Below are 14257 nucleotides of genomic sequence, written 5' to 3'. Positions count from 1 at the left end.
TAAAAAACAAATTCAAATAAAAAAATATTAAATTCAATTTGTGTTTCTTATTTATGGGCAACAAATTGGGGAATCATCTTCCCATGACCCAAAAGAAGCCCGTCCTCCCAGAAATGCACTATGCAATAAAAGTTAAGGAATTCTACAAATCTTTAAAGAACATTTAATCAAATTTCGAGCGCTTCGCAATCATTTTTAGATGTCAGTGTGGTGCTTGATCCAATCGAGGTAGCTGGTCACACGGGTGAAGGCAGCTGGCAGCTCCTTCTCGCAGCCGGCAGAGGAGCCGAAGGAGGTCAGACCGATTTGAACCTTGTTGGAAGCGAGCACCAGGGGGCCGCCAGAGTCGCCGTTGCAGGTGGAAACGGCAGCTGGGGTCGACACACAGATGTTGGAGGAGCGGATGGTGGTGCCATAGGTCTTCATGCAAGATGTGTTCGAGATGATCTTCATGTGAGCGTACTGCAAATGGGCAGCAACGCCGCTGGACGAGTCGGAGGTGCGGCCCCAGCCGGAGGCGATGACCTCATCATCAACGTAGCTGGAGTAGTGGGACTCCTCGCGGGGCAAGTCGACGGCACGAATGGCGTCGCTGTAATCCACATGAGGAATACGGATCAGGGAGATGTCGTTCAACAGAGTCCTGGAGTTCCAGCCCTCGTGGATGATGATGTGATCCTTGCTGACGCTGTGCTTAACCTTGGGGGTATTGCGGTCAGTGCTGCCCAAATGGACATCGACGGAGTCGACACTAAATTGCGGAAAAGGGATAAGTGGAAATTCTCTCGAAGCACAGCCCAAATTTACCCATCGGTGCAGTGAGCGGCGGTCAGGATCCATTCGTGGCCAATCAGGGAGCCACCGCACCAGGCGGAGGAGGAGCCAATCTTCAGGGAAAGACCAGCCTGATAGGGGAACTGGTCAGCACGGGCATCATGACCGTTGGTGATGCGTCCACCAGGTCCTTCCAGGACGGGCGCGTACACATTACGTGGCTGAATTTCCCAATGGCTGCGCAGGGCCGATCCCGAGGCGTAGGCCAAGGCCAATGCGAATACAATAAGCACCTTCATGTTGATTTCGATGAAGACTATGAGCTGGATCAAGCCAACCCTCAACTTTTATAGCAAGCGGCCCAAGCAAGAGCTTGGCAGATGACGCTGCGTTTTTTTTTTATTGATAGTACACCTCGTCAAGTGGCACGGGCTACGGACTACTCTTGTAATTCTCCCACTCTTATCGCTTAAATTAAAAACTAATCTTTGGTTTTGTTCAATTTGGTGGTCTGCTAAATAGTTAAGATATGGCAAAAGTCCCTAAACTTCACAGTGTCTCTAGAGAGAGAGAGAGAGGGAGAGATAGAGTTGTTTGCTAAAAAATAGTTCTCTATTTCTCTATTTGCTGGTGCTTTGATAAGTTTCGCGTATTGTAATATTATTAAATATATAGTATATATAAATATATACGATCACTTTCTCAACATTTATTGGCATTCTCCAACGTCATCAGTCGCACTGCGCTATCTTTTCGAGCACCATTCTTATTACGCATTCAAATATTAAAAACTGTTTTGGTTTCAACCATGTCGCGTGCTAGAGTATCTTAAATTTTCCATGGAAAATAACTTCTACTTGAAAGGTATTATTCAAATATGTCTTATCAATAAAATTAAATTAAGGCAAAATACATTAATATTGGATAATATCTCTATTATCTCCGTAGCCAGGTCTGAATTGCCTTCTCAGATATTCTTAATATAAAATGTTTGTCCTAACTTGCTGATCTAGGAAGTACAGAAAAAACGATCAACTTTCGTTTTTGTTTACCCTCCGATCGGCCTCAAAGATCTTTGTTCAAATTCATTTGAGAGATTTGCCACACTTATAAGCATGAAATCATGAAATCCTGCAAGCCTTACTTGAATTCATGAGAATCGCATAGCAGAGCACAATTTAGGCAAAGACATTTTTCTTTGAAATTTACAGCGTAGAGGGAACAGAACTTGGCCACACTTACATATAACATATACATACAGAAAACCGATTAAAATAAAGGGAATTTTCTTACAAATGATGTAAAATCAGTCTAGAGTATGCAACTTTTTCGTGTAGCACAAAAATCAGCTCAGTTTCGGCAATGTCTGGAATTGAAATGTCCAGGCTTTACTTCTGAAAATCCCTAGCCAATGCACAAACCAGTTGCAAACGCATTCGATAAGCAATATCGTTATCCCTTATGTTATGCAGACAAGTTAAGCAGAGCCAACTGTCGCACCTCGTGAGAGGAGGAAGTGAAGCAGTCGCTGTCTGAAGAGCTTTGTGAATGGCTGCCTGAGCACTTGAAACGTAGAAAAAGTATGGTATAACTCAGTCCCAATGTGGCTGGTCTTAAGAGTTGTCCATTCATTCCGTTGCTCGAGATAAGCTTACTGAAAACTCGGCAAAAAATATACTCGGCTGCCAATTGTTTGTTCAATTAATTTGATTGATTTTCTAGCGAAAATATCGAATCTAATCAGTTTAATAAGAGATCTTCATATTCCAGGACACGTAAAATGCGCACGCGCCCCTTATCTGGCCACTTCTCGAGGGTCCGTCTGGAGAGATACCTTCGATAAGATATTGCTCCAGCTGCGTTGACGTCGGGCGGAGTATAAAAATGATAGATTCGCCGTGGAACGAGCCAGAAAGTTTCACTGATACGGATCATGAAGTTGTTTGTTGCATTCGCTGCTCTGCTGGCCACCGCGGTGGCAGCGCCCATGGATGGCCGCATCACCCACGGCGAGGTGGCACGCGAGGGCCAGTTCCCCTACCAGGTGGGATTGAGCATTGCCATCGGCAACTCGGGCGCCTGGTGCGGCGGCACCTTGATCTCCAATCGCTGGATCGTGACTGCTGCCCATTGCACGGACTCTGCCGACTCGGTGACCGTGTACGTTGGTGCTACGAAGATCAAGGAGGAGGAGCCCGGCCAGCAGCGCATCCATGTGGAGAAGCACGGCATTATTGTGCACGAGGATTGGGATGCCACCAAGATTGTCAACGACATCTCGCTGATCAAGCTGCCCGCCGAGCTGGACTTCAATGAGCGCGTGCGTGCCGCCACGCTGCCCAAGAAGGATGGCCGTTACTCCACCTACGAGGATCAGCAGGCCTACGCCTCCGGCTGGGGTCTCGATAGCGACAAGGCTGACGCCGTCTCGCCCGTGCTGCGCTACGTGGAGATGCCCATCATGAAGTCGAGCACCTGCAACAAGTACTGGGCCGGCCTCATCACCGACAAGGTCATCTGCATGAGCACCAAGGGCGGCAAGTCCACCTGCAGCGGCGACTCCGGCGGCCCCCTGGTCCACAAGGATGGCGACATCAACTATTTGATTGGCGCCACCTCCTTCGGCCTGTCCCTGGGCTGTGAAAGGAACTACCCAGCTGTCTTCACCAGAATCACCGCCTACCTGGACTGGATCGAGGATCACAGCGGCGTGGTCAACAAATAAACAACACAATTCCATCCACTGATATTAAACAATAAAATACGTGTACGATAAAAATGTCCCAATGTGAAAAAGCCCCAAGAGAATGGCTCTTTTTTGAAATAGGGGGAATTGAAAGGGAACTTTTAGGGATATTTTATAATCGACAGCCGAGTTGTTTTCAAGACGTTGAAATTTAGGTCTTTCTTAAGATAGTGGGAAATTAAAAGGCGAACTAAAGGAATATTTTATAATCGATGGCAGAGTACAGTTTATAGATATATAGTTTAAATTTGATTGATATTCTCTTAGGCTGGGAAATTTAAGGGGAATTTTAGGGATATTTTTAATCGTTAGCAGAGTTGGCTTTATAAAGTTTTTTAGAGGGAAATTTCAAGGAGGAACTAAACGATATTTTTAGTTATGATTTATGCTTTTAAATAAAATTGCCTCCCAAGATATAGAACCCATAGTTCGTTAATATCATCTTGAATTTTTAGAAAACCTACTAAAACTGAGGCAAGCTGAGTTATGAACAAGTAGCCCATGTCCAGGGCGGAATTGTTTTAAAAAAAATATTCTCATTGTAGAAAAAAGGTATGCACTTACCCCATAGCTCACATTCACAATGAAGATTAGTTGGTTATTAATTAATTGGTAAAATAGATCTGTCTTCTTTATATAAGCACATATTCCTGAAAAAGAAGAGAAGTAGAGAGTTATATAAAGAAATGGCAGGAGAACGAAATATATAAGAGGATGTTATAGAGAGAGAGAGAGTTGAGGGGGGGGGGGGGGGGGGGGGGTTTCTCAGAGATAACGATAATTAGATAAAGACTACAACTTGTCAGTATAATACTCACTATCACTGCATGAAAATAGCCCGCCTTGAATTCATGAGAATCGCATAGAAGGGCGCTCTTTAAAAGACTTTCTCCAATTTACACCTATTCTGTGTTTGGCATAAGGAAAAAGATTTACAGTCACATGTTGTAATCTGAATGGATTACAGCACAGTTCATTTATCATGAGCAGGTTCTTAGTTTTTGAGGGTTGAGCTCTTAATAGTTGATGTTGATAAGGCACTCGATTGAATTGCGACGTTGTTTCTTTAGGTATAAAACCAAAGGGAATGCCTTATGCAGTTACTAATTTGTTGATTCTGATTGAAAGATGAAGTTGTTATTGGCAGTAACTATATTATTGACCCTCCATTTGGCGCAGGCGCGCATCTTGGATCACGGTAATCGCATTACAAACGGGAATCTAGCTGAGGCGGGTCAGTTTCCCTACCAGGTGGGCTTGAACGTATCATTTGGCAACGCGAGCACCTGGTGCGGCGGCACTCTGGTATCGCATCGATGGATTCTCACGGCTGCCCACTGCATGGATGGAGCGGAGCGTGCCACGATCTACCTGGGCGCGATTAACATTACAGACAGGCACGAGGCGGGCCAGAAGCGTTATTACGTGACGAGATCTCATATCGTAGTGCATGCCAATTGGACGGCCAGCACCGTGGCCAATGACATAGCTCTCGTCAAGCTGCCCACATTCGTGGAGTTCAGCGATCGGGTGAGAGCTGCCGACCTGCCCAGAGGTCTGAATGGCAGCTACTCCAGCTATGAGCAGGCCACGGCCTATGCATCCGGCTGGGGCCGGGACAGCGACAGCTCCAACTCCATGTCGGCAACCTTGCGCTATGTGGCAATGCCCGTAATGCCGCACAGCCGCTGCAAGTTATTCTGGGGCGGCTCCCTGTCCGAAAAGATGATCTGCATGAGCACCAGCAGCGGCAGATCCACCTGCCACGGCGACTCCGGCGGACCGCTCATCTACAAGGAGGACAGCAACAACTATTTGATTGGCATCACCTCGTTCGGGCTCTCAATGGGCTGTGAGATTGGTTTCCCGTCCATTTTCACGCGGGTGACCAGCTACTTGGACTGGATTTGGCAGCACATTGGGGGCAATAGCACGACAGAATCGAATTTTTAAATGGTTTTAAAGCACAAGAACCGAAACCTTTTGGCTCAAAAGAATATTTTTGTAGCATTTGAAAATATTATTGCAAGCCTTAAAAGCTTATTTTCAGTAATTTAAGTTAATAATAAAAATAGAATTATTTAAATTTATATTAAATTTAACATTTCAATTGAAGATTTAACAAGTCAAAGCTCGACAAACAGATTAACGAACTGAGGCTTAAGAGCGATTGCATTGGTTTGAACCATTAACCACTAAAACGCTGGTTCAACTAAAAATGTAATTTCAATTAAAATAAATACTTGACAAGTTGTACAATAAACTTAAACAACAGTTTCTTTTTTTTTTTGTATTTTATGTTTTTCAAGTTTTTTTTTATTGTTCTTTTGTTTTGGGTTTTGAAATTTTTATTCGGACCTTCGAACAGCGCTTCCGAGTATTCAAATTCGAAACAGCAGAACGTTCCCAGTGAAACCCGCGATTTGCGCACTTTCCGAATGCCATTTTTGTTTTTCATCTATGTACAAAACTTAAAAAATAGAGGGGGGAACAAATTAAGAGATAGAAATTACACGTACAATTACGTGTTTTTTTTTGTTTTTTTTTTATACCTAATTACTTTTGTTGCTTGTTTTTTGTTTTGTGGATTAGCAATAGCAAAGTTTTCTTTTTTTGTTTTTCTTTTGGAAATTTCACGCAACTTAAATAACATTTTCGATTTTCCAAATATGAATATGTATGTATATCGTATGTGTGTGGTTAGTACATAGCTTTACGTTTTTTGTTTCATTTTTAAAAATTGTTTTTGTTTTTTGTTTTTTTTTTGTTTGTGGATAGCTTAATGCAATTATTAGAAATCGAATAGTGTTGTAAAACGCGCAACGTTTGATTAAATTTGTTTTTCTTTGTGTTTTGCTCTAGTCGAAAATTACATAAGTTATGCCCCTTGATATAGGTAATTTTTTTTAGTTTTGTTTGTTTTCTTTTCGCTTAATTTCATATATTTCATAGCTTTTAGTTTTTCTTTCTTTGTGTTTTACTTATGCTCGAAACGTTACGGCGTTTAATTTCGCACACATTTTGTGTTTTCTATTCTTTTTTTTCGTGTTGCACAACAATTTATTATTCATAATCACTTTAATGCTATTTAATTAAGAATTAAAAACAACTGAAAGCTACGTTAAGATAACTTTTTCTTTCTTTCTTTTTAAACATATTTGCTTCATTGAAACATTTATCAAGCTGCTGTTGTTGTTGTTGTTTTTGTTGCAACCATTAAAACCAAAAGTTATGCGAATTCATTGTAAATAAAATGAAAATAATCATAATAATAAAAATAAGTGAAAAACGAAAAACTTTGCTAACTAAAAATTAATTTCACACAATTTAACGGCGTTCATTCTCATACTATTATTTAATTCAAATAATTTACGTGTGTGTGTGTTTGTATGTGTGTGTGTAGTTAATATAGGTTTACGTGTGGTTTCTAAATGGTTTTTCTTCCTTTATTTATTTAACAGCGCACGCGCGCATCTTTAATTTATAATTAAAGCGCACGGCACTCGATTTGCTCCTCGATTTAAATTGAATGTTTTTTTTCAAAAATTACGATTCGTTTTTTTTTGTTTTTGTTTTGTTTTGCATTAGTTAGGGGCCGTATTTTTAGCTAAGCGGAAATTGTTTTTCTGGTGGCTATATACAACAGTTGAATGTGTGTATGTGTGTGTGTGTACGGGTGTGTGTGTGTGTGTGTGTGCACTTGTATGGGTATTTGATTTACTAACTTATATACTAAACGGCCGTGCTGCTCAGCTATAGATGAGCTGTTGCTGCAATCGAAAGGAGTTGCTTTTACAATATAATCCTTTTACAATTATGCTCTGTATGTGTATAGGTCTATATGTGTGTGTGTGTGTACGTACGTGTGTGTTTGTGGTTGTGTGTGTGTGTGTGTTATAATTACAAATTAATTAATGCTGTACAAAAGTTTTTGAAGTTTTGCTTGTCTTCGAGTTGATTGATTATCATTATCATTAGATGCTGGGACACAACTACCCGATCGGGATCGGCGATGTCGGTAGTTGGTAGCGGGGTTTGCGCTTAACTAAAATGTTTCCGATTAATAACTTAGCCAACTAATGCATCTCACCAACAATTACGACTACCGTATGCTTAATAGGTTACAATTACATACAAACTATATCAAAGGTTGTAAACTTGTGGTTTGTTGAAAAAAAAAAAAGAAACACGACGTGGTTAACTGCAGCGAGAACAACGGGTGACGACTCGGGAGCTGCGGGGGCTGGCGACTGGCGACTACGTTGACTACGACTACGTTGGCTACGACTACTTCTTGTTGTAGATGGGCAGCGCAGCGGGTACAAGGCCGGCGGCAACACTTGTGGGCGCCATCACCATCGACGCGGAGGAGGTGGAGGAGTTGGCCGTTGACGACGCGGTCGTCATGCTCGGCGGCAGACCCAGCAGGCTGGCGACTGACGCCTGCGTGTTGGACGCGGCGCCAGCACCGCCTAGAGGCGCATAAGCGCCGCCGCCGCCAGAGACTCCATTGTACTTGGCATAGTCTTGAGTTTTGCTCTTCTTGCTCTCCTTATCGCGATCCCGATCGCTATGCTTCTTTTTGCTACTGCTGCTGCTGCTCGTGCTGCTCGTGCTGTTCGACGAGCTGTTGTAGCTCCCATAGCCGGGCAATACGGGCTGCTGCTGCTGTTGGCCACCGGTAGGCACGCCTGCTGGGGGAGCTGTGCCCGGCGCAGGCGGTGCCATGCCAAAGCCAGGCGCTGTTGGCATCGACATTAGCCCGGCGGCGGAGGAATAGTTGTTCGGCTCCACCTTGTTCTTGCTGATCTTCAGTTTGAGCGGCGCGGCGGCGCCCACTTGGAGACTGCCGTTGGGATTGGCGGTGGCCGTGTTCGTCTTTATGACCAATTTGAGCGAGTCCATGGATGTGTCCTTGCTGCTGCGCTCCTTTTGCTTGTCCTTTTTGTGTTTCTTGCGCTCCTCCTTGTCCGGCTTGTCCTTGGACTTGTCCTTCTCCTTGTGTTTGTGCTTGTCCTTCTTCTTTTTCTTCTCGGACTTGCCGGCAGCCTCCAGTTCCTTGGCATCGCCCAGCTTGGTCAGAGCATCGAGCTCCATGGCAGGTCCCGCAGACAAACTGTTGCTCATCAGATTTGTGGGTGCAGCCAGCGAATCTTTCTTCATGTGCAGCTGAGTGGTCGGCGGCATCGGCTCCAATAGCTCGGCCGGCGGCTTCAGTCCGGGCATGGTCAGCGCATCCGGTTTCAGCAGCGAGCCATTTGTTGTGCACAGGCTCTCCTTGAGCAGCGTGCGCACCAGATCGGGCGTTGTCTCAATGCCACCGTTCGACATGGACAGCGGCGCATGCTTCTCCTCATAGCTCGGATAGCCCGGCAGACCCACGCTGTTGTCCAGCTTGCGCAGCTTATCGCGCGGCAAGCTGCCGTCGTGCTCGTCCAGCTTGTTGAGTCCGTATTGGCTGCCGGACATCTCGTTGGCGCGCTTCAGATTGCCCACATCGCGACTGGGGCCCGCCAGCTCGTTGGGCAGCAGCTCTCCATGGGGCTTCTTGTGCGGCGGCAGCATGGGCTTGTTGGCAGTGCTGCTCGAGCTGCTGCCGTGCGGCAGCGCACTGCGATGCTTGTCCTTTTTGGTGGGCGTCAGGCGATCCTTCTTGGGGCTGTCGCGATCTCGCGCATGACTGTTCAGCTTGTAGCCTAGACTGTCGTGGGCAGGTCCTGGCGGCGGCGGCGGCAGCAGTCCATTGAATTGCGTCTCCTTCTTGATGTCGCTCCACTCGGGACTGAACAGCGAATTGTTTTTGCCCAGCTGCTGCTGCTGCTGCGACTGCTGCGACATTGAGGTGGCGCCCGCATCCAGCGGCGGCAGCTGCTGCTGCTGCATATGATTGTAGTTGGGCACTGCCTGGCTCTGGCCATAGGGCAGCTGCTGCTCGTACGGCGGCATGCTGTGGACGGATGACGATGAGCTTGATGACGAGACGGATTTATTGCGATGCGAGCCATGCGAGCTGCCATAGCCAGCGGGCGGCGGCGGCGCACCGTTGTTGCCAACACCTGCGCTGCTGCTCGGGTAACCGCCGCGGGACATGAGCGGATTGCTGGGTCCGCTGTTGCTGTAGGACGGCGGCGCATTAGGATACATTTTACTGCTGCCCGACTTGCTGACATCTTTGGAGGAAACGCCCGCTGCAGACGCTGCACTTGAGGCGGATGAGCTGCTGCTGCGACTGTCCAAGAGCGGCGGCGGCTGCTGCTGCGGCTTGGAACTAGTTGACATCTTATGGCCGCCGTGGGGTTGCATACCTACAGGCGGCATGCCGCGAGAGGATTTGTGATAGTCCATGGGCATGGGTAGTCGTCCAGACGGTTGGCTCGACGAGCTACGTTGACCGCTTCCCGCCGAAGAGCTGCCGCTGCTGCCACGCTGCGCCGATGATGAGGAGCTCGACTGGTGGCCGGAGGGCGCACGACTACTGTAGCCGGGTTGCTTCGATTTGTGATCTAAAGGGGGCGCAGGGGATACATCATTATAATCATAAGCACAAGCTGTTGCCTCGTATTATGCGTAACATACCTCCGTGTGCCTCGGGCGGCAGGGCGCCTGGATAGTTTGGCAACTTGTGATTCGATGAGGAGGAGGTAGAAGAGGACGAGTTACCTGGAGCACCGCCCACCGATGACGAACGCTGGTGACTGCCATCGCTGCGCCTCTGCTGCGACGGCACCATGCTCGGCGGCGGCAGCAGCGCCGACTGCGATGAGTCGCGGCTGTCGCTGCCGTTCATGAGCTCCGGCGGCGCCGTGATGTTGGAGTGATAGCCCTTCATCATTTCGCTCATCTTCCAGTCTTCTTTCGGCTTGTTGTCCTTGCTGTTGGTGGCCGTGCGATTGCTGGCGCCCTGGGCGATTGCCTTGATCGAGTTGAGCTTGGACTTGAGCCGGGCCGGACTCTTCTCGTAGATGGCAATAAACTCGTCCGTCAGCTGCTTGAGCAGCTCCAGCGACACGCTCTTGTCCACATAGTAGAACCAGTGCTTGCCCTCAGTCGATTGTGGTATCTCCCAGCGCGACCATTTGCAGGCCAAATAAATGCAGAAGCAGGCAACCACCGTGGGTCGATATTGCAGGCACATCGAGGTCAGATGCAGGCTAACAGTTTCGAACAAGGACAAAGCGTGCATTTCAAATTATTGTTTGCAGTTAGAGCAGTACGAATTCTATCATATTTCGGGCGATCATGTGCATGTGTGTGCGTGTGTATATGTATATGCTGGCATACTTGGGAGCAGGCCAAACGAGTACAAAGACGCACAATAAAAAAACATCCGCTTCCAAATTTTGGAAATTAGATGCAAACTTAAGGTTGAACGGGTTCAAGCCGCGACTAGTCATAAATTAGGCCATTATCTTTAACTAAAAACTATTCTTATATATTATTTAAAAGAACATCAGATATTTCAAAATTCACAAAACCCAAGACTTATAAATGCCCTTGCCTAAGTATACTTTGAAAACTTTATAATTGCATGATCCCAAACTCAAAAAACAGAAATGTGTGTTTTGATGATATCATAAGTATTTCTTTTATTAAAGGACACTCAATATGTGCTCTCAATAAACATGTCAAAGCTTGCTTGGCGATCAAAAGAAACATTTAATCACATACACAAGTTGTGGATTATCACTTGAATATGATCACAATTTATGAACTTGTTAAGACATGTAACAAATACAGGTACGAGAAGAGTTAACTTCGGTGAGCCGAAGTTGAAATACCCTTGCAAATACATAGCAGATGTGAGGAATATGCACATCTATAACTAATAGTTGCCATGGGAGCTGTATAGTAGTAGTAGTAGTAGCGATTCGCTTGGAGAACAAACTAAAACTCAAGCAACTAATATGATACAGAGCTCCGATCGGGCCATTCGACATATATATGCGCTGTCTATAGCACAAATACGGATGCATCAAGATGGATTATAAGCGAGAATGTAATTGGAATAGAAACAGATCAGCAGACGGACAAGGCAAACCATGCTCATCGCATAGTTGATATATATATACATTTCTCTATACACTTTATAGGGTACGAAACGTCTAACACACTGTGCATCTCGTGTACTGCCATTTGCAAGGGTATACAAAGAAAAGGTGTCATAAGAAGGTCAACTGTTAGCTGGATAATTTGCACAGGGAACAGTATTTAATGACCTTAGCACAGGTAAAGCTGTCAAAAGGGACGCGCGCGCTCAAATGACCTACATGATTTTTGACTCTTTTTGTAGCTGTACCCATTGTGCGCATTGAGGCCCACACACACACATGCACATACGCACACGTGCACACACACACACACACACACACCAGCCCGTCAATACCATACGCTTGGTGGAGCATGTCAGAATCAGTATCAGAGATACCTTTGCTGCATTAGCCATACCTGTTTGAGGCCAAGAAGTAGGAGGTTTGCGCCAGATCCTTGCATGCTAAAATATATCACAGTGTTATCAATTGACAATTGCTCTAATTAGCACGCAGCCATTGCATTGGAATGACATTTGTATATTGTTGGGGATATATTTTGTTTTAGAGCATGGTGCCTACCTTTGACCAGCTGGCACGTGCGCACCACATGCGTGTGCGGATGATCGATGGCCACGTCGAAGCCGAGCGTCTGCAGCAGTACGTTCTCATTGAAGACGAGCTCCTGGGCGAGATCTGCATAGGTCTGTTCGGTTGTCTGTGGCAGGCACTTGTTGGCCGCTCTAATCACATGCTCCAGCTTGCGCGGCTGCTCCTCCACCTTGGCGGCCAGGAACAGGCTGGCCGAGGCCATGGAATTGCGATGGAAATGTGTAAACGAGTGGAACGCATAGAATCGATGCATATAAACAATTGCCGTATTTATGCACAGCTGCGACACCTGCAGCCGCTGGCCCATCTCCTGTATCAAGTACGCCGTCATTTGTCTGTAGTGCAGCTCATCGTCGCACTTGATGCCGCAGCGGCGGCTGGGCGAGTTGCCCAGCTGCTCGTTGCTGAAGTACCAGATTTTGTCCTTCTCAAACGGTAAATTGTTGTTGTTGTTGTTATTATTGTTGCTGCTGCTGCTGCTGCTGCTGCCGCTGGCGGCGACGCTGCCCGTTGCTGTTGAGAGAGCCGCAGCGCTCGGGACGCCCGCGGGCGTTGCCAACAAACTCATGGCTCACACGCACAAACAGACACACACGCGTTGACTATGTCTTCTTCTTCTGCTTCTATTGCTGATGCTTTGCGATTTGTTAAATACACATGCAAGCCGTTTTCCCGTTGCGAATCGAAGAGACAACACAACACGCACAGTTTTACAGCGATTTGAATTAATTTCAATAGATGTTTTGGCTTGGCAGCTGAGTCAAATATTATTGTTGTTGTCGTCGTCGTCGTAGTAGGAACTGTACGATTGAGAAGAAGAAGCAGAGCCAGAGTCTCGTTTTTCTTTGTCGGCCGTAGCAGCAAATGCGTTTGTATTGGTATTGTACTGGCTTGTGGCGTGGTGTAGGAGGGAAAGGTGGCTGACGCTGCTGGCTGGGCTGCTGCTGCTGTTGCTGCTGCTAATGCTGCGCGTCTGCTGCGGCTGCCACAACACATTTGCTATGGAAAGTAGCAAAATGCACACTCGATTTCGATTTTAGTTTAGTTATTTGTGTAGTTTTCACACTTTTTACGCCATTCAAAATCTGCTTTTTCTGCTGTTTTGATGGCGTTGAGTGTGCGCTAGTGTGTGTTAGTGTGTGTGTGTGTGGTTTTCTGGAAATTGCGACTGCTCAGCGACGGACATACATAGACGAGCCCGACGACGTTCGTTATGCAACTTGTACATCAATTCATTGTTATCATTGTTGTTATTGCCTTTTCGCCACACAAAAACATCTCATTTTTGTTCTATAATTTGCAATGCAAATGCATCGCAAAAATGTGATTTTGGTTTTGGAACGCACAATGACACAAAAAGAAAAAAATGTATGTATGTGTATATGTATTTACAGTATGGCCGTCGCAATCGCACTCGCACATCGATACCATTTATATCGCTATGCTAAACTATCGGCAATGGCATGGCCACGATGCGCGATATTGTGGTGGTATTTTCACTATCGATATACACTGTTAAATGCAGCCTTCGAATTTTAAAACTTAAATTAATTATAAATAAAACTAAATTTAATATATGTCAATAACTTACTATATCTGCAAAAAATTAAGTATTTTAATGGAATAATAAAAGAGCCAGAGCAGCGTTTCATGCGCGGTCAACTAACATATGCATAACAGTGCCAGTTTAACATTAACAGAGGTCGTGCGCGGTGCGCATGTTAAATAAAGGTGTCATAGCAGCTAGCTTTTTGACACGAATACGCCATAACGTGTTCCGCAATTACAAACTTGTTTAACAAAGTTATCATATTAACAAATACTTAAGATGATATAAATGGAAGTTGTTTTTTAGTCTCATTTATTAATGTTATTTATAAAACAGATAATATATAAGTATGTATATATATTTTTTTATAGCAATCTGTAGATTAAAATATACAAAATTTAGCTAAAAATCTTACAACTCTAACGTTTCCATAACAGTAAATAATTATGCTATTTCCATCAGATTTTCAGATTTCATATTTCCATAAACCATTACCTTCTTAATTGTTGACCCATAAAGTCATCTTTCGCTCTTTTCCCGATCTAATTT

The 14257-nt window shown here is 45.3% G+C and overlaps 4 protein-coding genes across 4 annotated transcripts; 2 read left to right on the top strand and 2 right to left on the bottom strand.

The window, feature by feature from the left end:
• Window positions 1–140: 140 nt before the first annotated feature.
• Window positions 141–1088, bottom strand: LOC115771063 (serine protease 1-like). Its single transcript, XM_030716615.1, has 2 exons — window positions 808–1088; window positions 141–751 (listed from the first exon to the last, which is right to left on the bottom strand). Exons 1-2 carry the CDS (start codon window positions 1071–1073, stop codon window positions 196–198), a joined length of 822 nt encoding a protein of 273 aa, XP_030572475.1. The 5' UTR covers window positions 1074–1088; the 3' UTR covers window positions 141–195.
• Window positions 1089–2688: 1600 nt separating this feature from the next.
• Window positions 2689–3577, top strand: LOC115771065 (serine protease 1-like). Its single transcript, XM_030716617.1, has one exon. The coding sequence runs from the start codon at window positions 2708–2710 to the stop codon at window positions 3497–3499; it is 792 nt and encodes a 263-aa protein (XP_030572477.1). The 5' UTR covers window positions 2689–2707; the 3' UTR covers window positions 3500–3577.
• A 1071-nt stretch (window positions 3578–4648) lies between these two features.
• Window positions 4649–6098, top strand: LOC115771062 (serine protease 3-like). Its single transcript, XM_030716614.1, has one exon. It carries the CDS (start codon window positions 4649–4651, stop codon window positions 5471–5473), a length of 825 nt encoding a protein of 274 aa, XP_030572474.1. The 3' UTR covers window positions 5474–6098.
• Window positions 6099–6148: 50 nt separating this feature from the next.
• LOC115771046 (cyclin-T) lies at window positions 6149–13521 on the bottom strand. The gene is made up of 4 exons (XM_030716585.1): window positions 12130–13521; window positions 11966–12011; window positions 10097–10671; window positions 6149–10023 (listed from the first exon to the last, which is right to left on the bottom strand). Exons 1-4 carry the CDS (start codon window positions 12725–12727, stop codon window positions 7808–7810), a joined length of 3435 nt encoding a protein of 1144 aa, XP_030572445.1. The 5' UTR covers window positions 12728–13521; the 3' UTR covers window positions 6149–7807.
• Window positions 13522–14257: the final 736 nt, after the last annotated feature.

The sequence above is a fragment of the Drosophila novamexicana genome, unplaced genomic scaffold (genome assembly GCF_003285875.2).
Source record: "Drosophila novamexicana strain 15010-1031.04,08,12 unplaced genomic scaffold, DnovRS2.1 tig00000024-arrow-pilon, whole genome shotgun sequence".
Classification (NCBI taxonomy): Eukaryota; Metazoa; Arthropoda; class Insecta; order Diptera; family Drosophilidae; genus Drosophila; species Drosophila novamexicana.
This window is presented reverse-complemented; position numbering and strand designations above follow the sequence as displayed.

Bases quoted from the DNA above. Each gene is read 5' to 3' on its own strand.
- LOC115771046 (XM_030716585.1), bottom strand. From the start codon at position 12,727: ATGAGTTTGTTGGCAACGCCCGCGGGCGTCCCGAGCGCTGCGGCTCTC. The intron at 12,012-12,129 runs GTAGGCACCATG...GATATATTTTAG, and splicing joins CACGTGCCAGCTGGTCAAAG to CATGCAAGGATCTGGCGCAA. The intron at 10,672-11,965 runs GTATGGCTAATG...CGAAACTGTTAG, and splicing joins TACTTCTTGGCCTCAAACAG to CCTGCATCTGACCTCGATGT.
- LOC115771062 (XM_030716614.1), top strand. From the start codon at position 4,649: ATGAAGTTGTTATTGGCAGTAACTATATTATTGACCCTCCATTTGGCG.
- LOC115771063 (XM_030716615.1), bottom strand. From the start codon at position 1,073: ATGAAGGTGCTTATTGTATTCGCATTGGCCTTGGCCTACGCCTCGGGA. The intron at 752-807 runs GTAAATTTGGGC...TCCGCAATTTAG, and splicing joins GCCGCTCACTGCACCGATGG to TGTCGACTCCGTCGATGTCC.
- LOC115771065 (XM_030716617.1), top strand. From the start codon at position 2,708: ATGAAGTTGTTTGTTGCATTCGCTGCTCTGCTGGCCACCGCGGTGGCA.